General features: G+C 46.8%; 1 protein-coding gene across 50 annotated transcripts in view; it reads right to left on the reverse strand.

Annotated features, from left to right (window-relative positions):
• Positions 1 to 946: 946 nt before the first annotated feature.
• The window catches only part of SORBS1 (sorbin and SH3 domain containing 1), a 231,558-nt gene continuing 204,899 nt past the window's right edge, over positions 947 to 27,605 (reverse strand). For 25 of the 50 annotated variants that reach the window (XM_086680446.1, XM_086680442.1, XM_086680455.1 and 22 more), the window contains 8 exons: positions 26,435 to 26,549; positions 26,162 to 26,287; positions 24,041 to 24,235; positions 21,754 to 22,527; positions 10,834 to 10,893; positions 10,069 to 10,259; positions 7,320 to 7,432; positions 947 to 4,249 (listed from right to left, as the gene is read on the reverse strand). In XM_086680446.1, the coding sequence (XP_086536572.1) occupies positions 4,182 to 4,249; positions 7,320 to 7,432; positions 10,069 to 10,259; positions 10,834 to 10,893; positions 21,754 to 22,527; positions 24,041 to 24,235; positions 26,162 to 26,287; positions 26,435 to 26,549 (1,642 nt within the window). In that variant the 3' untranslated portion in view covers positions 947 to 4,181. The remainder of the gene's footprint in view (positions 4,250 to 7,319; positions 7,433 to 10,068; positions 10,260 to 10,833; positions 10,894 to 21,753; positions 22,528 to 24,040; positions 24,236 to 26,161; positions 26,288 to 26,434; positions 26,550 to 27,605) is intronic. The other 25 variants (XM_086680476.1, XM_086680472.1, XM_086680468.1 and 22 more) reach the window with 3 other exon arrangements.

Here is a 27,605-nt window from a genome sequence, read left to right on the forward strand (position 1 = left end):
GGGTGGTCCCAGCCATGGGATGCCAGGGGAGGTTAGATGCCTATGCCATCATCTTGACACACTTGGTTTGGGAGGGAATAAAAGGAGAGCCTGCATTTTCACCCGCCACAAAGAGAGGACTCATAGCTGATTTAACTCGATTTGGAAAAAGTGCTGTATCATTTTCTGTACCTATGTCTTGCGGAGCAAATCATGACCCATTACATGTATTTTATAATGTTTCACTTTTGCTTTTAAAGATATATGCATTATGTTTATAATCACTATAAAAATATTGTAGAAAGAATGGTGAGATGGTCAACAGTAGTCAATTCTGAGAAGGTCATGGAGTTAGCTTATTGAGAAAAGAGTAAGGTAAGAAGTGGTGTCTTCAAAGGGCAGGATGGAAGCCAAATGGTACGTGATTAAGAATGGAAAAGGAGGGGGCGCCTGGGAGGCTCAGTCGATTAAGTGTCCGACTTTGGCTCAGGTCACCAATTCGTGGTTCATGAGTTCAAGTCCTGCGTCGGGCTCTGTGCTGACAGCTCAGAGCCTGGAGCCTGCTTCAGATTCTGTCTCCCTCTCTCTCTGCCCCTCCCCCACTTGCACTCTGTGTCAAAAATGAATAAATGTTAAGAAAAAAATTAAAATAAAAAAAGGGGCGCCTGGGTGGCTCAGTCAGTTGAGCGTCCGACTTCAGCTCAGGTCACGAACTCATGAATGTGAGTTCGAGCCCCGCGTCAGGCTCTGTGCTGACAGCTCGGAGCCTGGAGCCTGCTTTGGATCCTGTGCCTCCTTGTCTCTCTGTTGCCCCCCGCCCTTTCTCCCTCCCTCTCTCTCTCTCTCAAAAATAAAGATTAAAAAAAAAAAGAAAAGAATGGAAAAGGAGAGTATGTGAAATCGAAGCAGTGAATAAGCCTCCTGAGAGATTTGGCAAAGGAAAGAAATAATGAATGGTAAGAACATATGCCACGCAATTCTGAATAAAGTTTATTAAATAATATGTACAGCAAATGTAGTAATTCAACACATCCATTTATCAAATCAATCCACCGCAATAAAGAAAAATAAATGAATGGAAAAATCTGTGTCTGCATAGTACATGCTCTTGGTGTGTAAATGGCAACACTTTAAATTAATTGGTTATATATAATGTCAGTTATTTTTCTTTCAGAATATAATCTTCTTTGTAGTAACTTATTCTAGCAAAAGAACTTAATACTACTGTAGATAAATAAGACAGCCAAAAAACAAACAAAAAAAAAAAAACAAAAAAAAATCAAAACCAAAATAAAAAACCTATAACTGAGATCACAATTACCTTCTCTCCCAGAAAGAATGATTATTTAAAATTTTAACACTTTACAATGGCTATTTTTGTGCTAAAAATCTGCAGGTGAGTTATTTGGAATTCCTTCATTTAAATAAAAATGCAAAAAACTTCATGACTTCCTTATTTCACCCCCCCTTCAGTTCAAATTTTTAAAATTATTTTTCTATACAAAGTAGGTACATGGGCTATACAAAGTTAAATATACATATTTACAGTCCTACTTCTTACGCATATGATTTTTTTCTTTAACTGATCCCAGAGAGACTGCAAAAGATAAGTAGTTGGGGGCTTGCCTTTACCCAGAAGCATGGCTAATATATCAAAATGTGTTGCAAGGCATGGCGCCAGTTAGTTGCACTTGCTATTAATAAACCTGTATAAATATTTCAGCATAAAAATAGGTATTTTATATTACTAAATGTTTGAGGACAAAAGAGCAGTTGGAAACTTTGTTCCTTGTTCTGTCATACATAGGAAGCTGAAGTTTGATGCAAATTTTAACATGATTTTATTAAAGACGGGCAAATTGGTGAGGCATACCTGGGTTTCTGAAGATATACAAATGCGTGAGGCTGGCATCAAATGCAAATGTGGCTTTACAAATTGGTTTTATTTTCTAGCTGTATTGAAAGAGGTGTTCAAAATTACCTACTTAAGAAGCACCCCTCAAAAAGCTATTAGAATAAGGTCGTTATTAATGGTTTGCATCTAAGAAAGACCAGGAAACACATTAGCCAATACGAGAATTACGTTCCAAAAATGAGTGAAATGCTGTTGTGCAAAATGCACGTGCATGTGCACTTGTACTATAGTCCCTCAGAGAGTCAGACAGTGCCCTTGGATGCTGAAGTCGACCTTCCAAAGCAATGAGTGTTAAAGAATATCAAAAAGGCTCTTTCTACCCAGGAAGCTCCTCCACCCCACCCCCACCCCCTACCACCACCATTAGTTCCACTGCCTCATCCCTTGGGGTTAAGGCTCTGCTCTGTCCTAGCTAAAAACAAGTGTCTCCAGGAAGAAGTAACACATTCCTCTTACCGGTCATTTACACTCCAGTGTGAAGGAGTCAGTGGCAGGTTCTTTCCTGAGGCCAAGATTTGAAAGGAGGACAGGAAGAGAATGAGGCTCTCTGATGGGGGTACGGGGGTGGACAGGTGATGGGTAGATGAATGGCAGACACAGAAGGTGGGACGGAGGCACTGAAGACAAACTCTGCCTACCTGTAAAGACTCCAGGTTTTGGGACAATGGTCCTGGGGCAATTCTGAGCTACATGCAGAGAGCCAGGATTCCTGTATACACCCTACCACCTAGAATTGCTACTCCTGTTTGTGACCTTGGATGCGTATTTGTGGGGAGGATAAGAGTGTGAAAACTCTGGAAACAGTTCCAAGAATTTCCAGCCATAAACTACCCTCAGAGGAAGGTTCTTCTAAGCAGCCTAGTTGTTCAAGAGAGAGCTCATGGAGACAGAAATACGACAATGCTTCCTAGGGTCTCTCCAGGGAAAGGTAATCTCCTCCTCCTCTCTCATACCCTTCTTCGCACATATCACAGTCTCTCTTGATTCAGTATTTGTGTGTGTGTACCTCTCCAATCACCTCTGAGTTCCTGGCGGGCAGGGAGTGGGTCATTTCTCTAGTTTTCTAAGGGGTCTAGCAGAGAGGCTGAGAAACATCCTTGAACTGGATGGAGATGTGACTGGAGCACCCCGGGTGTCACAGGGCCCTCCCTCCTCAGATGTAGCCCCGCAAAGCACAGACATCCTGGAAGTGGCGAACCACTGCCTCGCACTTCAGGCCGGGGCATGGGCACCTTCTGCTCGAAGAGAAGCCTCACCAGGGTGCATCGGGGCTCACGACCCTGGGCTACTGCACTGTGGGTGGTGCCTGAACTGCTGCAGGGAGTCTGTGCTAAGGTGTGGAGCACATCCTGCTCATCAGTGGCCCCAGCATCCGGCGTATGTGAAATGATTCACTGGATGCCATCCTTGTACCTTGTCAGAATAGGTCCATCAACCCCAAACTGCCCTGACCAAAAACAATCCAGAAAAGAAAGGTTAGCAGTGGCATTCTGCTAAATGAAACTGTGCTAAAGGTGACCACTTACAAAAGTCAGAGATATGGGAAAGAGCACACCGCAAGTGACCTCGATAACTACAGAGCTTCTTAACTTATACAAATATAACTATCTGACCCGGGCACCCCGCTCCCACGGGCAAACCTCATGTTCTTTTCTGTCTGAACACCAGGGGCGTCAAGAGCAATGCTGCATGCGGGCTGAATGCACAGGGCATTCTGTGTTCTGCCTCCATTTCCCCACGTACCCCAGGAGTGAGGGATGTGGTCTTGGGTAGCCTGGGGGCCTCCAGGGATGGCCTCGGCAGCCTGAGCTGATCCCCAGCAGTGTTTGGAAATGGGGCTCTGGGTGGCTGGGGTGTAGAGCCTTTGGAGAATGGCTAGGGGTCTGCCTGATGCTCTGAGGGCTGCTTCCGGCTAAATGACCCCTTTGAGCAAAAGCTGGTCAAGGCTGGGGCAGCAAGAGGCATTTCTGACCTCACTGATCCTGGCCCGTGTTACAGGTCAGATTACCCAAGAGGGGGAGAGGCAGGGAAGGCTTGGAGTGGCTCCCAGAAGCAGCTAAGTAAATACAGATTTGCCTCATTTCTTTTTTCTCAGTTCAGCCTGCCTGACACTGTACGTTCACACAGGCTCAGGCTTCAGACACAACACTTCTCTGTCCCTCTCTTTTGCTTCTTACTTTATCCACTGCGTTAGTTTTCCTACTGACTCAATGTTTAAATAAAGAGACCAGTTCGTGAATTATGCTTCATCCTCCAATAAAAATAATCTCTGTGGTTTTCAATCTTCTTATAGATACAAAGGCTTTACATAGTTGCCTGGAAAAGTACCAAATTGCCTTGTCCTTCTTGAAGTACCTGTAAAAAAAACCACACACACAAAATCAGAAGACTTACTATGTGAGTTCAGAGGGGGCCCCCTGATAACAATGCAGCATATGGTTTCCAAAGCACATTTTTCCATCTTATCTCATTTAGGCTATCAAATAATGCCTGGTGGTAAGCCAGGAAGGTATTCTCAGTACTCCCCTCTTTCAGATGAGGAAACTGAAGCTCAGAGAGCTTAAGTGACATTACTGAGGTCCCACAGTTTAGCAAGCATCAGAAGCAGGCTTTGAACCCAGGACTTCTAACTCCCAGCCCTCTGCTCTTTCCGATACTTCTTTTTGGAAAAAGGAGCACATTTATCTAATTTCTAAACTGTAAGATTTCTAAAAGTCCACTGGATATGACCACACATCAAAAGGAAATTCCTCCCAGAAGCCTGTGCCTAAGCCCCAGATTGACTCCCTGTCTTTGCTTCCAACCTCTTCACGGTTCCCACTGAGCCAGGAACACTGAGCTACCTGGGCGCAAAGCCCTTCCCCAACTGCTCTACATCCAGAACTGCTGGATCCCTAACCTAGTCCCTTCCCTTGGGATGGGTGGGGGGTGGGGACCTGGGCAGGGGTGGGGGTGGGGATGGTGGCAGATACATGCCGGGTCATTATTCCCCTCTCGCTGGCAGATATCACAATAGGGACGATGGCATCCTTTCCCCAATCGGCTTGGATATAGCTTCAGAACCCTGGTGAACACAGCATTTCAAGCAGCCACCACCAGTAGGTCAGGGCTGTTGCCCAAAGTGAACCCTCAAGCTAAAAAAAGGGCGTCAAAACTAAAGACCTCTAAAATAACTAGTTGAACCCCTAGGGAGGACGGCCAAAGAGGCTGCAAAGAACCGAGAGTACAAAGCCCAGAGATGTGCTCCTACACCTGGTTCGACCTCTCCTTACGGATGAGAAAATAGGCTTCCACTCTGAGCACCAGGCTACATTCTAAAGCACCCGAGGGACTGAGCAACATTCCTTTACCCAGCTGCCAGGGACGCCCCCAGGAGAGAATTGGTGCCCCCCAACAGTGCCCCGTGTTCCCATAAAAAACATAAGCACTCCTGGAAGAGTTTAACAGCTAAGACATACGAGAGTCACACTCTCTGATAGGACAGCCACAGGCGGCTGAGCACTCGAAACCGGGCTATTCTGAACTGAGCTACGCTGTGACGGTATAATATACACATCGGACTCCTAAGACTTAGATATTTTACATCCTCCTTTGGCACTAACGATTTTTTATACTGATTACATATTCAAGTAATATTTTGAATGCGTTGGTTTTTTCCATACATGGCTTGTGTTCTGTTTCCATTGGATTGCACTTCACAGGAGTGCTGGTGGCATCTCAGATGGGGCTTCCATCTGAACAGAATAGTTCAAGGTAGTGGGGAGCCTGGGGAGGTTTCTGGGAGCCTGGGGAGGGAGGGGCAGCTTTCTAAGAGGCTGGTGAGGCCCAGGCAAATCTTTCTGGCTTCTCACATATGCCGAGGCCTTGCCATTCTCACTACCTCAGCCCTGACTGACTTCACTTTAGCAAAGATTTTCCAGAGAGATCAGGAAAGAGCTGGTCTTGGGAAGAGGATAAAGGTAAAACCCTTTGTACAAGTAAGTGTAAAACAGAGGCAAAAAGTGAGCCAGTGGTCCCCAGCAGCATGTTTGTGCCTGTGCAGAAACAACAAAGGCTATGGGAGAGAGAGGCCTAGTTCAAGTACTGGCCCCACCACTAGCTACCTGGGTGACCTGGTCTAGTTATATAACATCTTTGGGCCTCAGTTTTGGAGTCTGTGAAATGGAGGTAATTCTTATCTTGTTGTTTGTTGAGATCTTCAATAAGAAAGTACATGAAGCAAGTATCTGCTTTGTAGCAAAATCTTAAAAACCGTTGATCCTTCTCCTGTAATGGTGAATCTTTTGTTTTAATTAAGCAAGCTGCTTTTTAAAAAAGGTTTTATTTATTTATTTATTGGGGGGGGGGGCAGAGAGAGAGCACATGTGTACGAGTTGGGGAGAAGCAGAGAGAGAGGGGAAAGAGGATCCCAAGCAGGCTCCATGTGTCAGCGGGGAGACCAATGCAGGGCTCTATCTGAGAAACGTGAGATCAAGACCTGAGCTGAAATCAAGAATAGGACCTTAACTAAGTAGGTTGCTTTGACTGAAGTTATTAAAAGCCTGGGGGCACCTGGTTGGCTCAGTTCACTAGCCATCTCTCTCTCTCTTTTTTTTTTAATAATTTTTTTTTAAGTTTATTCATTTTTGAGAGAGAGAGAGAGACAGCGTGAGCAGGGGAGGGGCAGAGAGAGAGAGAGAGAGAGAGAGAGACAGAGGGAGACACAGAATCCAAAGCAGGCTTCAGGCTCTGAGCTGTCAGCACAGAGCCCAACGCGGGGCTCAAACTCACGAACCACGAAATCATGACCTGAGCTGAAGTCAGATGCTTAACTGACTAAGCCACCCAGACACCCGGTGAGCCATCTAACTCTTGATTTCATCTCGTGATCTCACGGTGTGTGAGTTCAAGCCCCGTGTTGGACTCTGTGCTGATAGCACACAGCCTGCTTGGGATTCTCTCTCTCTGCACTCCCCTCTACTTGTACTCTAAATCTCTTAAAATAAATAAATAAATATTCAAAAAAAGTTTTTAGAAGCCTGAAGTAAATAAGGTCTTTGGAACATCTACACATATGGTTGAGTTTCATGGCTGAGACCTAGGCTCAAATTTTCTTGTGTTGTTTCTTAAGAGTTTTAAGAGAATAAAATCTGCACATGTAGTACAGACATACACAGAATACAAAGACATACAGAACTCAACCAATTTGAAATTGCCCTTCTGTGCAGTCACTTAGGTGTATTTGGTTTTTGGGTCCAATACCATTAGTGTCATCCACACTGTCTCCAGAGCAAGCATAAACTGGGTGGCCCAGCATTCCTGATGGAGATACAGGATCTGAGAAGGCTTTTTTCTGTGCAGAGAACATTGCCTTTTGCATGGCTCATCACTCTTAGTTACTCCTTCAATATACAACTCGTGAGAAAAACATGAGGAGATCACTTACCAACAAACCATCCATCATCACATTTTTCCATGACATCAACAATATCTCCATCTCGGAGTTCCAATTCATCATCATTCTGTGGTATATAGCTATACAATGCTTGGTAGCTAAATCTAAAAATGAAAAACATTCACTCAAACAATGATAGGATTAAATAATGAGTTTTTTAAAGCCCACGTAAGTTAAATCAGCACTTTGGTAGTGTTTCACACACATCAATGCAGATGAAAGTATTTTACTGGCTATTTCTCTAACAGTGGAGCTTATGGGGAGATCCATTCAGCATATAAGTAAATGAAGACTGATAGGGATGGGGAGAGCCTCTGACAAGCAAGGCTATGATCAGTCCTTTTATTTAGTTTCATTTGGTTACCAAGTATTTTGTCTAGATGCCCCCTCTTTAAAATTAACCAAGGCTTTTTCTTAACACAGGAGAATGTATGTAGATTATCAAAGATAATCAGACGTTTCTTACTCCAGAGATAGACACTATATTCTGCTAATATACGTTGGAAAGTGTAAGGCAATTGTTGTATATGTATAAAATTGTTGTACTGATACAAGGATATAAAAAGTACATTCCAATGGCCTCACTATCTTGAGTTCCTTAATATGCTGATACATATTTTGTTAGTTGTTTTTATTTTTTTAAAGTTTTAATATATTGTGCACCTGGATGGCTCAGTTGGTTAAGCATCGGACTTGATTTTGGCTCAGGTCATGATCTCACGGTTTGTGAATCTGAGCCCTGTGCCAGGCTCTACAACTCTCTCCCATTCTAATCTCTGCCTCTTCTCTGCTCGCACATATTCTCTCAAAATGGATACACAAACATTAAAACAAAAAAGTTTTTTTTTTAATGTTTATTTTTGAAAGAGAGAGAGAGAGACAGAGAGACAGAGCAGGCAAGTAGGGGAGGGGCAGAGAGAGAGAGAGAGAGAGAGAGAGAGAGAGAGAGAGAGAGAGAGAGGGAGGGAGGGAGGGAGACACAGAATCCGAGGCAGGCTTCAGGCTCTGAGCTGTCAGCACAGAGCATGATTCGGGGATCGAAGTCACAAACCGTAAGATCATGACCTGAGCCGAAGAAAGATGCTTAACCGCCTGAGCCACCCAGGTGCTCCCCCACAGAAAGTTGTATTTATTCATTACATAATGTCTACACACGAAGTAGAGTTCGAACTCATGTCCCCAAGATCAAGAGTCGCATGCTTTTCTGACTGAGCCAGCCAGGTGCCTCTCGTTAATTGTTTTTAAATGTGATGTCATCTTTCTGAAATTCTTGAACACTTTTTGCTTTCTTTCTGTCCCAGTGATGTTTGTGGTGAAGATTTTTATTTATTGTTAGTTGGCCTAAGGCCATTTGGTGTGTGCTGTTCTGTCTGTCCTAACAGCTCGCGGGAGAAGGCTGGACTATTTGTGATGAAATCCTGCAACTGCTTTGGCAACAGGGAAAAGTTTGGTTTCGTTTATTCCTTTGACCAATACTTAAGAAGCATCTACTACGCACCAGTTCACAATTCTGTGTGCTCGCTGCTCTGAAACACAAGAGTACCGGGCACAACTGTGCAAACGAGCCAACCATCTACCATTTCCAGCACCTGCCAGCAAATGCCTGTGAGAGGGCAGGCGAGACTAGAGACGAGGACACAGTCCCCAGGAACGACAGGTTTGTTTTCCTCTTTGCTAAACCAAAGGGACTATTTAATTTTGTGCACTTATCCAAATGTTTTGATAATTTGGTAGGTGGATCTGTCTGCCAGAGGAAGGTCTCGAATGAGGAATTAAGAGATGCAGAATGATTTCCAGTTGGTAAGCACATACATTTTTGATGTTTCCATATTTGCCTCCTGTCTCCATCCGACTTGGACTCCTTAGAATTCCTTATCCTCCTCTTAACTTCCACTGTGGCTGCCTTGCTAGCCTCAGCTCTGGGAAATAACTCCAGATATCTGCTTCTCTATCATCACCCCCAGACAGTGGAGACTGGCTGGCCAAGGTCCCACAGCCTTGTTGCTTGGGTCCCCCAATCAGCTCTAATTTTGGATGGGCCTCATGCTGCTCAGGGCACTGTTCCTTTGAGTCCTTTCTCCATGTGGGCCTTCTCTGAGTTCCCCAAACACAGCGTCTACACGGAGTCTTTGCATGTTGTTTTCCTCAGCTGGGAAGACCTTTTACCTCCCTGTTGTAGCTCTCAAAACCAATTTGTCTTTCTTTTTTTCTTTTAAAGTAATCTCTGCACTCAACGTGGGACTTGAACTCATGACTTCAAGGATCAAGAGTTGTGTGCTCTACTGACTGAGCCAGCCAGGTGCCCCTCCAATTTGCCTTTCAATGCCCATTCCAAATCTCCCTTCTTCTGGGAATGGAGTTTACCCCTATATGTTTAAAACACAGGAGACATCTCTATTCATTTATCTCCAGGCAGAACCAATGACTCCTTCCCCTATATTCCCACAACACTAGGATTGACTCTAGTCAGCACAGCCCTCCTTTGCCCCTGAATGGCAGTTCACTCTTCACCGGTCTCTATCTCTCAGCAGTCTATGGCCTCCTTTATTCATGCACCCACCACCTGTTTCATGTTGGCTGATGGGAAATATGGCCCCAACTAGAAATCCTCAGAGAAGCTAGGGGCGATTTGTTCATTCCCCCAAATGGCTGCCCCAGACTTGGTCAATGACCCACTCTCTAAAGCCAGGAGTCCACCAAGCATGTGATGTGAGAAAGGAAGTTTGCCAAGTATACTTACAAATCTTGTGAGGTGTGACTCCTGTCGGGGGTGACTCTTCGCTGTTGGGCTTGAGGTTGCTGAGAAATGATTAAAGATGATTTATTGTCAGAAGGGGATACCTTGTGATGAAAGTCAAGGGGATGAGAAACAGTGCTGCAGTAATGAACAGATTTTTCGGCAATGTTTATGATCTCATTGCAAACTGCTTCCTGTGAGTGGCCCCGAGATATCCAGAAACCCCCATATAACAGTCAACATGGGGACAAAAAAACAACAAAAGAAAAAAAAAGAAAAAGAAAGAGAGGAAGAGATGTAACATTCCAGACGAAGCACATAAGTCCAGGGAAACAACAGAGTTGAAGATCCAGGTTAAAAAAATAGATATTCCAGTAGTGAAGTGCAGGAGGGATCCAGGCGTAAGCATGGAAAAAACAGGTAAGATACAGAAGAATTTGGGATTTAGTATGACTATTAAAAAAAACCAAAGGCAGCAGCATAAAAGCCTGTAATTAGTGAATAACTTCAAGATAGAAATGCAAGTATGTATTCCCGATCATGCACTAACCATTAACTTAATCCCACATGGAGGCAGAGTACAAATAAGGTCTCGAAATACCTCTGCTTTCTGAGAGGGAAGGGGGTGGCCTAATATTTCCCTCTAGGACAATAGCCATGTAAATCATGGCTCTGTGAGTTAGCCAGGCATTACTCCAGTTGAGACTCTAGAAGTCAGTAAGGATTCTCTTTAGAAAAGCTACAGTTCTTATTCAACAGGCATCTTACCACATAGCTCTTTTCAGATTCTGTGAGATCAGGTCCTGCTCTCAATGAATGATGAGAAGGCTGTGATCACCAAGCAAATTATAAGGGAGACATTTTAGCAGATGTCACATTGGAACGGATTCAAAATAAAAGTGTGAGCAAATACACGTACCACACCATCACACTCGATGACACCGGATACTCGTGGCCTATGGCGCTCGAGTTTCCATGACAACACGGTGGGTGCACAGGAGGAAATGCAATGTACAGAGTTAGAAGCAAGCATCCAGGCAACGGAATGGGAAGTTCGGAGCATGAGTGCAGTGAGGTGAGCATCGACAACACAGGGTCCCCAGATGGGCAGGAAAGAGACACAGAAGGGCTGTCTTATGGAACAGTTATGACCTTCCATAAAAACACACATTGGTCCTTTTGCTCTCAGCTGGCAGGCATCTATGGAAGGGCTGCTGTGCCGAAAGCCATTGACTAGAAGCCTCCTCTGGCAAAGGAGGCTCATTAAACTAACAGGTATGCCATATTGGGGTACTTATGAAAACAGAGAAATGCTTCTGAAAAACTCCCCGTAAGTATCTGAAGTCTCAAACAAGACTGTTCCCCTGGAAAAGTCTGCACATGACACACTCCAGTCAGGTATGAGATGAGTTCAGATATCTCACAGGGCAGGGCCTGCTTCCAGAAATAGGACTGTGTGTCCTGACACAGCTGTAGAAATGAAACCATCGCTCTTCACTCACCAGCTCAGGTACCACATGCTGACATGGAAACACAGGTGCAATGATGGCCAAGCAGACCCGTTTTTGTAAATGGGTCTCCCAGAGTATAGGCCAGGAAGAGTGTTTGGAATCATTTCCCCTAGAAAGCATTCAATTCCAAACTCTCAGAACTTTCCCTAAATAAATATTTGAAAAGCCATCTTTCTTGGAGAAACGCTCCTGGTAATGTGCGCTAATAGCAATGAGCCACAGCAGCTCCAGGGCCTTCTCGAAGGGCACTCAGAGATCTTTTACATATGGCTCACTTGACTCAGAGAGGCCCAGGGCCTCCCTTGAGGTCACACAGTGAATTAGTGGTTGACTTGTGTTCTGGATTCATCTACTGGACCTTCTCTTTCATCCTTGGACCATTTCCCATGTTATTAAGAGTGCTCACTGACACTACTTTCCATGAGTCCCACAGAAACCCTGGAGATAGGCAGAACAGGTTTTGTCATCTTGTTTGCTTTTAAAAGCCAGGAAGCTGATGCTCAGGGTGGTCAGCGCACGCCCCAACGTCCCACAGTTAGCGAGAAGTCGAGCTGCCAGGCTGCCCCGGGCACGCCACCACACCGCCCCCTCCTGCTCATCTCCACTGTAAATGGCCTCATTCTCTAGCGTGTCTTGCAGGACCAACTTCTACTCCAGACATCATTTCTATACTCCTGTCCTTCTGGAAAACCTCTTCAAGTTCTCTAACTTCTTCGAAACTGCCATCTTTTAAACCTTGGACTCTGACAGGAGTAAAGGAAGAGACAGAACTGCCAGGGGCCTTTTCACGTTCCTTCTCCCATGTCTCAGGACCCACAGACCTTTGCCAGGTGACCTTGTGTGGCTCCACTTACTACCCATCCAGCCTCTGGATCAAGGCTTTTGTGTAACAAAGGAAAGTAATGACATTTCCAAGCACTTGTTACGTGGGTTTTCAGGTGTCAGAAGAATGAAGTGTATTCTGGGTGACTAGGTGACACCCACGGGCAGATTTTGACAGAGGGAAGCTGCCTATCCCAGAGGACATGGAAGCCAAGGCTGCCACTCGATGGGATGCTGTTGGGTGCTGCTTCTCAACCTCTAGCATATGCCGGTATCACCTGGGAATCCTGTTAAAATGCAGACTCTGACTTGACACGTCTGGGGTGCATCCTGAGACTCTGTCTGTCTACTGGCGATGCCCACGATGCTGGCCCACAGATAAACTTTGGGGAGCAAGGCTGAAGAGGACCTTAATTATCCTTCACTGAAGTTCTTTGGCTACAGTGTGGCAAGACGGATCAGTCTGGGTCACACCTCATGAAAATAAAAGTTGTCATAAAAACCCAAACTTCAGCTGGTGGCCTAATGACCTCAGGTCAAATGGAGAACAAAGAGAGGATGTGGACAATCTCTTCACATGATGTCCACAGCTTACAGAAGCCCTGTAGCATCTTACAATCAACTTAATCTCAAATGAGGGACGGGCACTGATCGTCAAGCAAATATTTGGTGCTTAAGAGAGGCTTGGTGAATCACATACAGTAAAAAGAACCTGATATTTTATTAGCCCCCTTTTTTTGTAAAGCACTTAAAAACAAACAAAAGCTTTAAAAGCACATGGAGGTCCATCACCTCATCTGACTTTTATACTAACCCTTTGACTTGGAGAGGGTGGAAAAGGACATTTTAAGGCTCAGGGAAGTGTGAAGGTTTGCACAATGTGGCAAAGCCACTGAGGACCGAGTCCTCGGTGTCTAACTGACAGTCACCACCTCCTCTCGAGCCACGTTGGGATGTCTATGATGATAGCAACCAACACCCAGCTCCTGCCCTTTGTGAAAGTAGGCACTGTCCTGTCTCTTCCTGAATACTTTCTCTGCATGTAAAAGGTACAGGGTACGGTAATTGACATGGTCCAGTCATTAACTCAAGGATCCACAGTACTGGATGAATATTGACATAGCTAATACCTTCCTTGGTCTCAGGTCGTATCCAAATCAGAGGATAATCATCATCATAGCCTTCGCCTTGAGACAAAGTTAACATCTAGTACAAACTGAAGTTGTCCCCGAGAGGTAAGGATAGTTTGGTTCCTTACTCATAGTGTGTGGGATGAGGGACAAAGGCAAGATAAACATTTATCCTATTAGCTAAGATTCAATTTCTCCCTGGTTGAAATGGATTCCCTATATTTAAATCAAACATTTCAGGTAGTTGAGATGTAAACCATTTTTCTGGGGGGTGTCGTGTGGCATGTGAATCCTCAGGGGCAGTAGAGACCACTGATATTCATTGTAGGGATTTGTCCTTTACTTTGAAGGCTGTTGACCCTCAGATTTTTTTCCTTTAGGTATAGATTTTTCTTTCCCTGGCCCCATTTTCTAACTGTATACAGCTTTATGTATCTCTTTCTCTGAACCTATGCTGTCCACTATGATAGCCCATAACACTTGAGATGTGGCCAGTATGAAATGTGCTGTAAGTGTAAAAATACTTACACTTTTGAAATACTGGATTTCAAAAACTTAGCACAAAATATAGAATGCAAACTATTATCATTCATAATTACTATATTGATTATATACTATTATATCAATTAGTAATTTTATCAGTAGTTTATTACTATTTTAGATATGCTGGGTTAAATAAAAGATGTTGTTCAAATTAATTTCATTCATTCCATTGTACTACCAGAAAAGTTTAAATTACATACATGACTCATGTTATATGTCTCCTGGGCAGTGCTGCTCTGCACCCTCCCCCTACTTATTTAAGCCTAAAAGTAGACAAAGTTCTAACAAGGACCTCATCCGGGGTTAAGAATAAAGGGAGTATTATCTTACGCCAAGTACATTTCAGACTCTTGGAGATGCGCCCCAGTTTTTCACGTTTAGAAAAACAGCCATCAGCCCAATAGACACACACACACACATACACACACACAGGCATTCCCCACACCCCCATCTGTAAGCAGGAGTTAGTTACTGATCCAGAAACTGCTTTTCTTCCATATTTGCACACGCACTCACACACTGCCCCCTGCCTTGGTCTGGAGGGCTCACTTTATTCTCCCAGAGTGAGCAATCCTGCATGGACCTGTGCTCTGTTTCCCTTCTATCTGCAGTGCACAGAAGTGCCCCAGGAATCTGACCCTGGCCTCCCTGGGGCTATTAATCCCTCTGGATCCACAGAACACCTGGCACTAACACGGGAGTTAGCAAGCATTCTCTTCCAGCTTTGGGTATGTGCCCAAGCCCTGAAGCCCCAAATAAACTGTCCGCAGGGTACAGAACAGCAGAAAGTCCTGGAGATGTGAACGAGAGTAAGGAACTCAACCTCAGTGTGGCCTTACCCCCCTGGAAGCATCTCAGGCCCCTTCTGCCCTCCTAATACCCCTGAGTGGCTCAGAGACGGCATTCCTCAATTCACCACACACACCTATCTTCTCACCTGCCCAGACCCCACCCCACCTCTCTTTCTGGTGACCCACACTGGCCTCCCAGGAGGAGACCTGACTGGGTATGAGGAAATCTGGGTTCCAGGCTATGACAATAACTTGCTATCTTTTGAGCAAAACGCTTAGTGTCTTTGAATTTCAAGTTCTTAGTAAAATAAGAGGATTGGACATGATTTACATAAACATTCTTCTTGGCTCTAAGTTTCTAACATAAGAGTACATGCATCCTGCGAATTGAGAACCAGGGCTGGGCAGGGCTGACCTGCCTTAAGAACAGATGCACCCCACTCAAGGCTCACTGAGGACTGGGTGGAGGGCTTGTGACTGCAGCCTCCAGATGTACATGGAGAGCTTCCTTCTGGCAGCGTGGGAGGTGAGGGGTTGCCCTGGACGGCGGTAGATTTGCAGCTCCCAGAACACCACAGGCAACCTGGGCCTGAGGTGTCAGAGGCCTGAATGCTTTGGGCTTCTGGTTTTCAGCTCTAGAAAACCCCCATAGGACCCTCAAAATGGGACCCCACCAAGTTCTCCTTGAGTTTATTAAGAAAAATATCCCAGCTTAGGGGCGCCTGGGTGGCTCAGTCGGTTGAGCTTGAGCGTTGGACTTTGGCTCAGGTCATGATCTGACCGTTCATGAGTTCGAGCCCTGTGTCAGGCTCTGTGCTGACAGCTCAGAGCCTGGAGCCTGCTTCTGTTTCTGTGTTTCCCTCTCTCTCTGCCCCTCCCCTGCTCACGCTCTGTCTCTCTCTCAAAGATAAACATTAAAAAAAATAAAAAAAGAAAAGAAAAATACCCCAGCTTAAACATAAAACAAATTACAATCAACCCGTTCAACTATTTACCACCTAAACACAACCCTCTTGCAGACTACTCCACAGAGAACACATTACTTCGTTGTAATCTGAATCTGATTACAACACTAAACCCAGACACTCAGCCTTGTCCTCATGGTCTGTAATGTGGTCTGTTTCTCTCCTAAAGTGATCTGAGGAGTACTAGTGAATGTGTACCCGAAGATGAAGAAATCAAAAGCTTTCCAAGAGGATGCCTTCATATTCCAGGTACGAGACAGCAGGGAGAAGCACTAACTTAGAGTACAAATTCTCAATTTTCTAAACTCTGGGTTTGTTCACACAAAGTAGAAGGATTCTTCCATTTTCTACCTTCCTCTCTTCCCCCACCTCCATCTTCCTCTCTTAGGTGGAATGGGAGGAGGAGGATAAAGCAAACTTTTGTTCCTTTTCCCTGTGGCCTGGTATCATCCAACAGGTATTTATTGAGTCGCAGTGACATACTCTGTGCGGGGCGTGATCATCTCCATGCTATCTCATTTCATACTCTTAACAAGGCGGTCAACATTTACCTCATTTTACAAAACTGAGACCCAACATGCCTGAGTTGGTAACTGAGGAACCAGGACGTGAACCCCGGTCTCTCAGACACCAAGTCCTGTGCATTCTATGACACCCTGATTCTCTGCACTTGTGCTCTGCCTGAGGGACACATCAGAATAGCTGGAGAGGTCAGTGATCAAGGAGGTACTCCTTGAGGAGGTACCTCGGGAGGTACTGTGTAGCTACACAGGCATGAGGGTTGCTATGGATACCTACCATCTCTCCTAACACCTTTTTAGGGGTGGACTCTTCAACTCTGGGTCTTAGTTCCCTACCCTCAGGTGTTGAGATAACACCTGCTGATTATTTTTATAACTGTGGCCAATGCCTCTCCCCTTCCTGTAAATTGTTAAAAACCCTCTGTACATATTTAGAGATTTCCCTTCTGAGTGAGTAAAAGGAAAATGTTTCCAATTTTAGTTGGGTATCTTACCACTTTTTATTTCCTTTTTGTTCTCGTAAATTGCACTACATGCTTTCCCTTCTATTTCTAATTACCATGTTCAGAGCAGGTCTAGGTCTTTGTTCTGATCTTTCTGGGAATGCAGCTAGCTTCCATGGATTCCGAGGGAATCCGCCAAAGCATCTTTCTGCCATCAGCTGAGTAGCTCTCTCTCCTCTCCTTTCTCCAAGGCTGTTCCTGTGCTTCTCAGATGCTTTGAGGATCCACACGGCTTTCCTGAATGCTGCTTTTACTGTTGACTGGCTTCCTTCTCTTTGGGACCCAAACAAATATCACAGAAACTTTGTCACTTTTCTCAGCCCTCAGTTTTCTCATCTCATCATAAAAGGAGAACAGATGGGGGGCTCTTAGCCTGGGCGGGGGGCGGGGGGGGGGCACGGACTCCCAGGAGCCTTCGGACGACTCAGGTGTGGATCTCCTGAAACTTGATGCAAAACTGTGTGTGCTCACTCCCCTCGTCCCCAAACTACTGTCCCAGAGTCCTCAGCTGACCTCGGATTCTCAAAGGTTCTGTGACCCAGAAAAGGTTAAGAGTCACTGGAGTAGATGATCTGTAAAGGTTCTTTTTAATTCAGAAATTCTATGAGGATCTCTCACACCAATTGTAGGAACTCTTAAAAACCACAGCTGGATGCCAGTCAGCAAACAGCGTCTCTATCTTGGGAAGGCTCAATAAATATTTGATGATGCTAATGACAGATTTCCAAGATGCTCTTCTCTTTCACTGTCTTGATCACCCCAAACCTCCTTGGCCAAAATGATGCCCGATAAAATCCAAGAATTTGGTTGATGATTCTGAACTCTTGGGCATTTTCTTTGTATCTATGTCATTGTCTGCCCCCCCCCCCCCCCCGCCAAAGGGAAAATCTTTTCATTTTTCAGTTGTGAACATCTGCAGGTCTATAATAAACCCCCTCCTTAAAATTTTGGATTTGTTCTTTTTTTCCCTTTCATTTATACAGGAGTTTTAGCTAATCATAGAATATCAGTGCCAAAAACAACTTCAGTTCTCTTGTCTAAATCTTTTGTTTATGGATAAGGAAGCTCCCAGAGAAGGAAGTGATTCATCCAAAGACACACAGCAGGCCAACAGCAGAGCTGGCCCAGAGCCCGGGGATCCCGACTTTCGACACAGCGCTCTCCTTTCTAGATTGGGGCTCTCCTAAACACCCCCCGCACTTCATCCACACCTTCTGCTGTCCAGAGAACACACACCTAATAACGAGCAACTGACTCAATGTGATTTCAGCTTGGGAGTCTACAAAGGAGTGAAAAGCCAAACCTTACACAAGTGTTCACACATCCGCACGGCTGGGGGGCAGCAGGGGTGGGGCTGGACAGGTGACTCAGGGGAAGGAAGCAGCAATGCAGGGACTTAGCACCAAACAGGGAAATCTGACAACTGATTCACAAGGGGCACGTCACAGTGAGGAAGGGGACCGGACACAGTGTTAGGAGGTGCGGATGAAAACCTACGTGCTATACAGGAGCCCCTCCAAGCTCTGCTCCCGGCCCCTTCCCCAGAACCCCCTTCTATGTACCTGTAGACACACTAAGCCTCACCCAAAGCTCCCAAAGCTCCATACCCCTGTTCACGTTCCCACCTGTGGGTCTTGGCTGGGCTATCTGCTTGCCTCGAATGACACCCTCTTGCTGTTTGCCTATTATAAACCTCCCTGTGTTTTAAGTCCCAGATGAAATGCCACATTTCTTACAAAGTCTATCAGACTGGCACCTTCCCTCTCCAGTTGCTTACTATTTCTCCTCATCTTGAATTTTCAGGGTGAACTACTTGACTCTCTTTTCCTGTCTGCATCATAATTATTTGTGAACATGTCTTATCCCCCACCAATGGAGATCCTACATTCCTTTCACTGGAGTCAGTCACTTGTTAATCTTTTCTTTCACTCAACAAATATTTATTGAATGCCTTCCACATATCAGGAACCATGATCCCTGACCTTAGGGCACTAACACTCTAATGGTGACACAGACAAGCAAAGGTAAGAATACAACAGAGCTGAGAAGTGCCCCCTAAAGTCTGGTGCAGGGGCTATGGAAGCAGAAAGTCAGAGCACTTAATCCAGTTTTACAGGGGCTGGGAGAAGTTGTTAGGAAAGATTTCCTGGAAGAAGTAACATCTAAGTGGAGAAGTGAAGGACAGGTGGGAATTATCCACACAAACAAGCAGGAAGGTTTTGGAAGGTGAAGCTGGCTTGCTGTCTAAATGGCCAAATCACATGAGGCCTTGAAAGCCTGTGAAGGAGGACACTTTCCTGAGAGCAAAGGGAAGCACTTGATGACGGTTATCCCTCTCTGTTTCCTGCAGCATTAGCAAAGTGCCTGGAACATCCTAGATACTTGAGTGAAAGAATAAATGATCATAGCATTTCGGAATGTCTTTTCACTTAAGTTACTCAGCTAAACCCCCTCACTTATTGGCCACATACTCAACCAAGCTTCCTAACAACTATAATAAAAGTGAACTTTTGGTTCAGTTCCCCAAGGAGAACAGTGACTGACAATTTTCCTGATCACACACACTGGCCTGCAATGCATTTATCCCAATAAGTGACACAGCCTGAGGCCACAGCAAGCTGGCAGGCCACCAAAGGACAGTTGTCCCTGAAGTCCTTTCCATCTTTAGCTCTGTCATGCAAAGAGGGCCTCAAGGGGCAGGGAGCTTCTGCAGGTCCCCCTTTCCCGAGTGGCTGGCTCCGGGTCCCAGTCATATGAGGGGAAAGCACAGGGGTTGGGTGGGAGGTGTGTGGGCAGGAGCCCTTTTCACACAACTCCTCCAACTCTCAGAGGGAACAAGGCCAGGGCCCGGGGCTGTGCACACCCGTGGGGAAGGGGCTGGCCCTGGAAGAGCAGGAGGAAGGGAGGGGACAGGAAGTGGTACACTTGGGGTCTGGAGGCCCACCAAGAAAGGAAAACCAATTTTCAACAGGCCTGTCTTTCCATGTTGCCAGCTACCACCCCCAACTCCCATCCTCCATTAGGAAGTGGGAAGTATGCATCCCTAAACTCGCCCAGAGCCCCGGCACTACGTGCACTTCCTGGATGCGCTGAGTCCTGGAATTGGGCTGTGCTGGTGACTCAGGCTGACAACAACGAGGTCTCTAGGCACTGTGGGCTGACTTAGAACGTTTACAGAATTGTTACCGTGTCAGAGACATTAAATTCTTCCCAACTAGTCCCTTCACTATCTCTCCCTAACCAACTATTCTTTCCTTAACAGGACACACCCTTTTCTCCCTCCTAGAACACACATTCCAGAAGCCCCTGCTCTACCAGGCAAGGCCTTCCCCGGGTGTTGCTATTTTCCCTGGGCCCCATGCTCAGAGGTGGAAAAACAATCTACTTTATGGAGCTTTCCCACATACCAGGCACCTCACTTACCTCATCTAATCCTTACAACTACCCTATGAGGGAGGGACTACTTTCACTCCTGCTTCGCACATGAGAAAACAGTGGCTCGCTGGCGAGAGGCTAAGCCTGATTATTCATCACTATTCCACACTGCTCTTCCCGTGGCAAGATCTTCCACTCCTAACCATCAGACTGGAGCTGGAGGTCTGGCCTGGTCTGTGTCTCAGGCCTCTGTCCTCCTGTGGCCTCTGAGCCTACCTCTGTTACTGTGGTCATGATGCAGCTGTGTCTGCCAATCTCACTGGAACACGGATTCCTCAGAGCAGGAAGGCACTGACCCCTGAACCCTGCCCTAGTACAGGATGGTGTCTACAGGTCTCGAATAAATATTTGTTGAGTGAATAGATGAAACTTTAGAGAAAAACTAGGGTGGCGGGTCTGAGGATCAAGCATGGTCTACTGTGGGCACTGTACATGGTAAATAATAAATGGGACTTAAGAATTCCATCTGATACTAAAGGCATTCTAGAATGTTCTCAATTCCAGAAGCAGCTCTAGACCACCCAAAATGGATAGCTGACCGCGTTCTGTTCCCACCCCATGCACTTGGCGCCTCACACTCATTACTTCATGGAACCCTCTCAGCCACACTAGGAGGTAGAGCATCATCTCCATTTTATAGGTGAGGCTCAGAGAGGGCAAGGGACTCCCAGGCATAGACGGTAAGAGGTGAATGGGCATTCAACCCCAGCTACTTTGGAGAAGTTGTCCAAAGTCTTTGACTTCTGGGGTATTGAACAGCATAGCCAAAACTAGAACCATGCTCTAATTGCCAAGTTTACCCCCAGCCCCACCCTCCCATTTTTCAGCCCTCAAACACCCTAAGGCCACCGTGGTCCTTGAAATCTTTGCAGCTGACCCAGAGAGAAACTGGGCCAGTCCCATAAAAACCTGGTGTGTCCGTTCAAGGACCCTATATCTGCCTCCCAGGGCCCCTGCTCTGGTCCCCAGAACCAAAACGCACTTGTGCACCAGGACACAAAAGCCCTGTGCTCCCACACAAACACGAGACAGGACGTAGACCTGACGCAGCTGAGCACTGGCAGAGCGCCATGGGTTATGGAAACAAAGTGCGTCTCACACAAAACCAAACCACACGGAGCCAAACTGAAGCCTGGTGTTCTCAGCTGTGTTAGAGCAAATCGAGGAAAGTCTCCAAGGCCTGAAGGGGCGTGACTTCTCACGGGCTTTTGCACCAGGCCCAGAGGCGCCCAAGATGGGAGCAACTTCTAAGTCACCTCAAGAGGCCAGAGTGCAGACCGTCCTTCGCCTCCAACTGTCCCCAGCCTGACACCTTAGTCGATGACGCCTGCGTTCCCTCCTGGGTAATATTTTTGCTCCCAAGGCAAGCACAGGGCTCTCACCGGCATCCACTGGGCCGCGGGTGAGACGTCCAGCCCCCCTTGCACCTGAGACGCCAAGGCACACACGGTCATGCTGCAGGCCTACCTGGCTCACAGCACTCCCAGCAGCCCTCCTCTCAGCCTGCTCGCCACCTCTACGCGGCTCTGTCTGCTCAGCCTCCCTTCCCGGAAAAGGGCTACCCAGGGGCTTGCTGGGCCGGCTCTCCTCGGGGACGTGGAGATCTGAGAGTCTCTGTTCCGCGCTCAGGCACCTGACCACGTCTGAAGGTCGCAAGCAGCTCTTCTTAGAGATCTTGGGTGCTCCAGGGCATCTGTCACCTGCCTCCCGCTCTGCTCTCCTCTCACACTGTCCACGCTCTTCTCGCCTCAGCTGCCGCTTACCCTGGCTGCTAAAGGCGTCGCTGAGCTCGGAGATGACCCTATCAGAGCTCCCCGGCAGCGGCCGTGAGAAGCTTTCCGGGCGGACACCTGAGGGTGGCACGTGGATACCACTGTCCCCGTTGATGTGCAGGGAGGCCGGGGCACCGGGCACCAGGGAGGAGGCTTTGTGGGGGGGAGGCAGGGCCAGTGGGGACGTCAGGGAGCGTGGGGTGGAACGATCTGCCCAGCTCGAACGGGGCAGGCTGAGAGACAGGGAGGGCCCGGGCCTTGCCCACGAGGCGAGGTGGTCAGTGTTGTAGACAGAAGTCTCCGGCAGAGGAGGCAAAGGTGGGGTCAGGGCCAGAGACCGCCTGCCTGGGACCCCTACAGTCAGCGAAATCCATTCAGAGGTGACGGCGTGCATCTCAGGGGACAGGGCTCGGTGGGGGTGGGGCAGAGATGAGGGGGCCGGCATGAGGAGTTGGCTGTGACCGGGGGACTTGAAAAGAAAAGGAGAGAGAGGAGAAACAAAGGAAAGAAGCAAAAGGTACAAGCGTCAGCATAAAGAAGAAAGGAAAACAATCACAAGGGATATACAAAAGAGGAATGAAATGGAGAGGATGAGGACACTCTGGTGTCCCCCCAATGAAATCGTTTGGTGCGACTGGAGAGAAAGCAGAATGTGGGTGCACGCGTGTGTGTGCATGGTGTGTGCAGGTAGTGGAGGAGAGGTGAAGCGAGTGGCATGGACGTGGGAGAAAGGGGCCTGTCAGGGCACTTACAGATGGTGCTGGCCCGGTTTGCAGAGTCAGACTTTCAAAGGGACACATTCAAAGCTTCCCACCCCACCCCGCACCGCCCCACCCCTTCTACAACTGACCCACAACACCACAACGGGCAAAAAAGGTGCCCTGCCACTTCTTTGGGCTTTTATTCTCTCCAGAGTTCTCAGCAAAGAGCCTTCCAGAGAGGAGGATGAGTAGTGGAGTTGTCTCGTTCTATAGTCGTGCTTGGCTACACCCCAGTGAAAAATCTCGCCGAGCTCCTCGTATTATCACAAAGCAGAATGGCCTGTGCCAACCCCACACCCTCTCTCCATGAGGTCTCAGGATATGGATCTCGTTGTGCAGAAAGCCCTGGGTTAGCCCGTCTCATTCTTTCTGCCAAGAACCATCCCTGGGGTCAGTGACGGGCAGGTGGAAGAGGAGGAAATAATGAGAGGATGACAGAAAAGAGGCACCATCCAATTGTCATCCCGGGTCCAGTCACGCCTCTGCCACCCTCCTTACAACTGACCACGGTGGTGTGGTCAGTGTCCTCCACAGGAAGTCACTCTACCTTGCCTCTTCTGAACCCAAGGCCCTCATTCTTTCTTGGCTTTGGGAAAGTAGGGATGGATTTGGAACACTTCATGTTTTTTAAAACAAGTTTGTTCATAACGTTTAGGGATGCAAACATCTTATTACGCCTATAAACCTACTTCCTTTCAGCCCAGTGTAGCGATGCTATATGTTCCTTTCCCAGCCTGGTTCTTGCTTGCAAAGAATACTCTGGATCTAGTCTTTATGTCTGAGGATGAGAACATGCAATTCTCTCTTTGAATCTTTGTCTTCTGCAGGCCAGCCTTGGCCAGTAAGATGATAAAGAGAAGCATGCTGGGTCATGGTATGTATGGGACACTGGTGGTCCCCAGACAGCCAGCTTCACCCAGGGTAGGATGCTCCCAAACAGAGTTTTGGACCAACTGATAAAGACTCTTATGTCTCTTGCCCCAATCATCTTACTCTCAGGGCAATCACCTTAAGCTCTTTCTTTTCTCCCAAATAAGCGTGCTCCCTCCAAGTTCTTGAAAAATGTCATTTGTATGCATGGAAACAAACCCTGGTGTGTGTTCTCTGCATTACTGCACACGGTTCTTAATCACAGCGTGGAAGAACCACCCCGGGAGGCTGTGTGCCATTGGCACTGTATCTGTCATGAGTGTGAAAACCAGTGACGAGAGGCTTAGGTACCTGCGGGCTCGCGGTGGCACTACGACTTGGGGAGGAGGAGAAAGGCAGGTCGATGTAATCCACGGGGTTTTTCACCAGTGGCCGCTTGATCACATCCACATAGGTGATGGGGAAGATGCCTTGCCGGGACGTCCCTGGGATCCTCCCTTCGTACCAGTTCTCGTCCACCTGTCGGAGCAGTGCAATCCTCTCACCCTGTAAGACACGGCGAGGCAAGGGTCCTTGTCCCAGCATGCCTTGGCATGCCTGAGGCCCCCGCCTGCACCCTGGGCCATGCTTCATCAGTTATCACAGACTTTGTTCAGAGAAACCTTCCTTGCTAGACCCGGACGAAACCAGGATCATCGAGATGGGGATGCTTAACAGCAGGAGAGCTACCTGGAGGCTGGGAAGTCAAGCTCGGTCTTGAAATATTTCAGATTCATTCCCCCAAGCGAATAGCCAAATGTATGGTTTTTGCCTCATTTATTTATTTATTTTTTTAAATTTATTTTTTTTTCAACGTTTATTTATTTTTGGGACAGAGAGAGACAGAGCATGAACGGGCGAGGGGCAGAGAGAGAGGGAGACACAGAATCGGAAACAGGCTCCAGGCTCTGAGCCATCAGCCCAGAGCCTGACGCGGGGCTCGAACTCACGGACCGCGAGATCGTGACCTGGCTGAAGTCGGACGCTTAACCAACTGCGCCACCCAGGCGCCCCGGTTTTTGCCTCATTTAACACAAAATCGATACCCAACTTTCTCTAAGGCAAAGGTTTTGGAGGGTTATCTTTTTCCTTCCTTTTTATAACTTTAATTTCCCCTGTATCATTATAGAAAAGTTAAAACACAAACATTAAGCAGAACATAATTGTTGCCCATAAAATGATCACTCAGGGAAAACCACTGTTCATATTTTGATAGATGATGTATTTCAGAGATTTAATTCCATGCATGTGAATTCGACTTGCACATATTTTTTGCTGTTGTTACAAAAATGGAGTCTGTGCTGTATTTCCCTTTTCCAACCTTCTACATACAGTAAACCTCCTTTCTCAAGGAATAGAATTCTACATTTTTAATGGTTTTGCAGCAGCAGCTGAAGGGCCCACTGCAGGCTATCCTGTTGTACAAACATGACGACCTAATTACTGGTTCCCCCATATTGGGCATTTAGGCTGCTTCCAGTGCCTCTCTTTTCCATAAGGCAGCTCATCTCTTTTGTTGTTACTGCTTTGTTTGTTTGTTTGTTTTATTTTTTAAGTACACTTGAAGCCCAGCACAGAGCCCAATGCGGGGCTTGAACTCACAAGTATGGGATTAAGACCTGAGCTGAGACCAAGAGTCAGACGCTTCAGTGGCAGAGACATCCAGGCACCCTTAGTTCATCTTTTTCTAAGGCGTGTGTTGATTTCCCTCTATACTCAATAAAATCAGTAACTAGTAACTGTAGCAATCCAGAGAGTTCTGACACGTGAAGAGAGCATCTGATCCTTGGGAAAGACGGCATCCATGCATAGCTTACTTGTCTGAAAATGAGCGCGCCGAGCTCCTCGACGGCAGTGAGAACCCCGCCATCTCCTATTCATTGAGCACTGACCAGCTGCTGTGTGCCGCTCCGGGGGCTTCACAGAGCCTTTTAAAACAGCTACAGAAGAGGCCCCTCTATGTTCATTCTACATATGAGCAAATGGCAGCTTGGAAAGATTCTTTAACTCCCCAAAAGTTGCACGGCTGATAACCCGTTAATTTTTGGCTTCAAAGTATTTCAAACTTCTCTTGGTGTCAAAGGACTTGCTCTTCTCTATGAGGGCGATGTTAATATAGTGTGAAACCTAGTCACCAACACTTACCATGTCATTCGGCGCTCAATAAATATTGATTGAAGAGGTCTCAGATTCCATAAATACTGCCGTTAGTCAATGAACTTAATGTAATTAACCCGTGACAGAGACTGGGATTTATTTTTTAAATTCCTCGCCTCAGAAAATTCTCCAGTTGCCTTTAATGCAATCCTTGATGGGGCACATCTCCTAGGCATAGCTATGGTACCACCAGGCTATATTTGGCTGTGACGCCACTTCGCCACCAAAACCCGGCCATCCAACAGAGCCCCAGAGCCGAGAGGAGAGGGCGCCTACCTTTCTGAAGGACATTTCTACTTGTGTATCACCATTAAAGTTGAACTTAGCAATGGCTTCTCCGTATTCCAAAACCTGCACTGGTGCCAACTTCTTGGGCTGAGCCTTCTCAGCAGGAGGAAGAAGCTGAGAAAGGGAGAGAGGCAGAGAAGAAGGAAAAGAGCAGAAAGCAAGGGGAGGAGAGGAAGGGAGGAAACAAAACACAAGGTCTTGGTAAGTAAGTGGTGGTTTGGGGACGACGGGGCTCTTCCCCGGAAAGAGGAGCTACAGTACCTCGATGTAGGTGCGTGGGAAGATCCCCACCCGGCCGTGATGCTCTCCTTCGTACCAGTTCTGATCAATCTGCTTATAGATGTAAACAATGTCCCCCTTCTGCAGAGGAAGCTCCCTGTCGACAGAGGGTCATGGCATTTTAGCAGATGTTTCAAAATGTGGAAGATGAAGACACTCCAGTTTTTAGCAAAAGGAGACTTTGAGTGAGGTCAAAGGAGACAGATGATAGAAGAGGGGGCTCCATATTTGGAAGTGAGAACCCCACTCTTCGGGAAATTACATCTCTTTTGGCATCTTTCCAGTTTTCTGTGGGATGGATGTAAACTTTTTTTTTTTAAGATTTTATTTTTAAGTAAATCTCTACCCCCAACGTGAGGCTCGAACTCATAACTCCGAGATCAAGAGTTGCATGCTCTACCGACTGAACCAGCCAGGCACACTGAAAGGTTTTTTGAATTAAGAAAAAAAAGGACTTCGATCTTTTTCCATTTGCATCAAACCAACAGCGTGGGAAGAAAGTCTCTGACTGCAGTTTGGAGGGGGGGTGCCTACTCTGCAGTGTGCCAGGAAGTCCCACGGTTATGCGACGGGTGCTGGCTCAACAACGAGGGCACATCTGGAAGACTTTACACAAAGTCAGCAGTGTGCTGAATGCAGGAACAAGGCAGACTTTGTGGGTCTCGCACTGGTAGACAAGATTCTAATCCTGAGGAGGCCCGTGAAGGGGACCTGGGGCATTTGTCTCCGTAAGAAAGAATGTCTTTGGCCAATTTTTTGCTATAGCTCTCCTCGCCAGTGCTCTGAATTCCCTCCTCTCTTCACTCCCCAATCATGGACACATGGATGTGCGACACGCTCAACATATCCACTCCTGCTGGAGATCTCTATGCCCCCTGCTTGGCCTCCCTAAGTGATTTGCAGCTGGAGACGGCCCCACTGGTAAACAAGGAGGAGGATAGCTTGCGGAGGGCTGAGAGGTCTGCAGTCATGGCCAAAGGTGATGTACCATGGGGTGCTTGGGGCTGCCATCCTTCCTGCATTGGGGACCACATGCCCATGTCCCAAAGAACCACATGGCAAGGTCTGGTGGTAACAAGGCTTGAGAAACAGGAATATGATATACTTCAGATCTTTTCCAGAGTGTCACCACATGTATTAGTACAGTAGAGGC

The sequence above is a fragment of the Puma concolor genome, chromosome D2 (assembly GCF_028749965.1).
Source record: "Puma concolor isolate L17-30 chromosome D2, mPumCon1.1.hap2, whole genome shotgun sequence".
NCBI classification, from domain to species: Eukaryota; Metazoa; Chordata; class Mammalia; order Carnivora; family Felidae; genus Puma; species Puma concolor.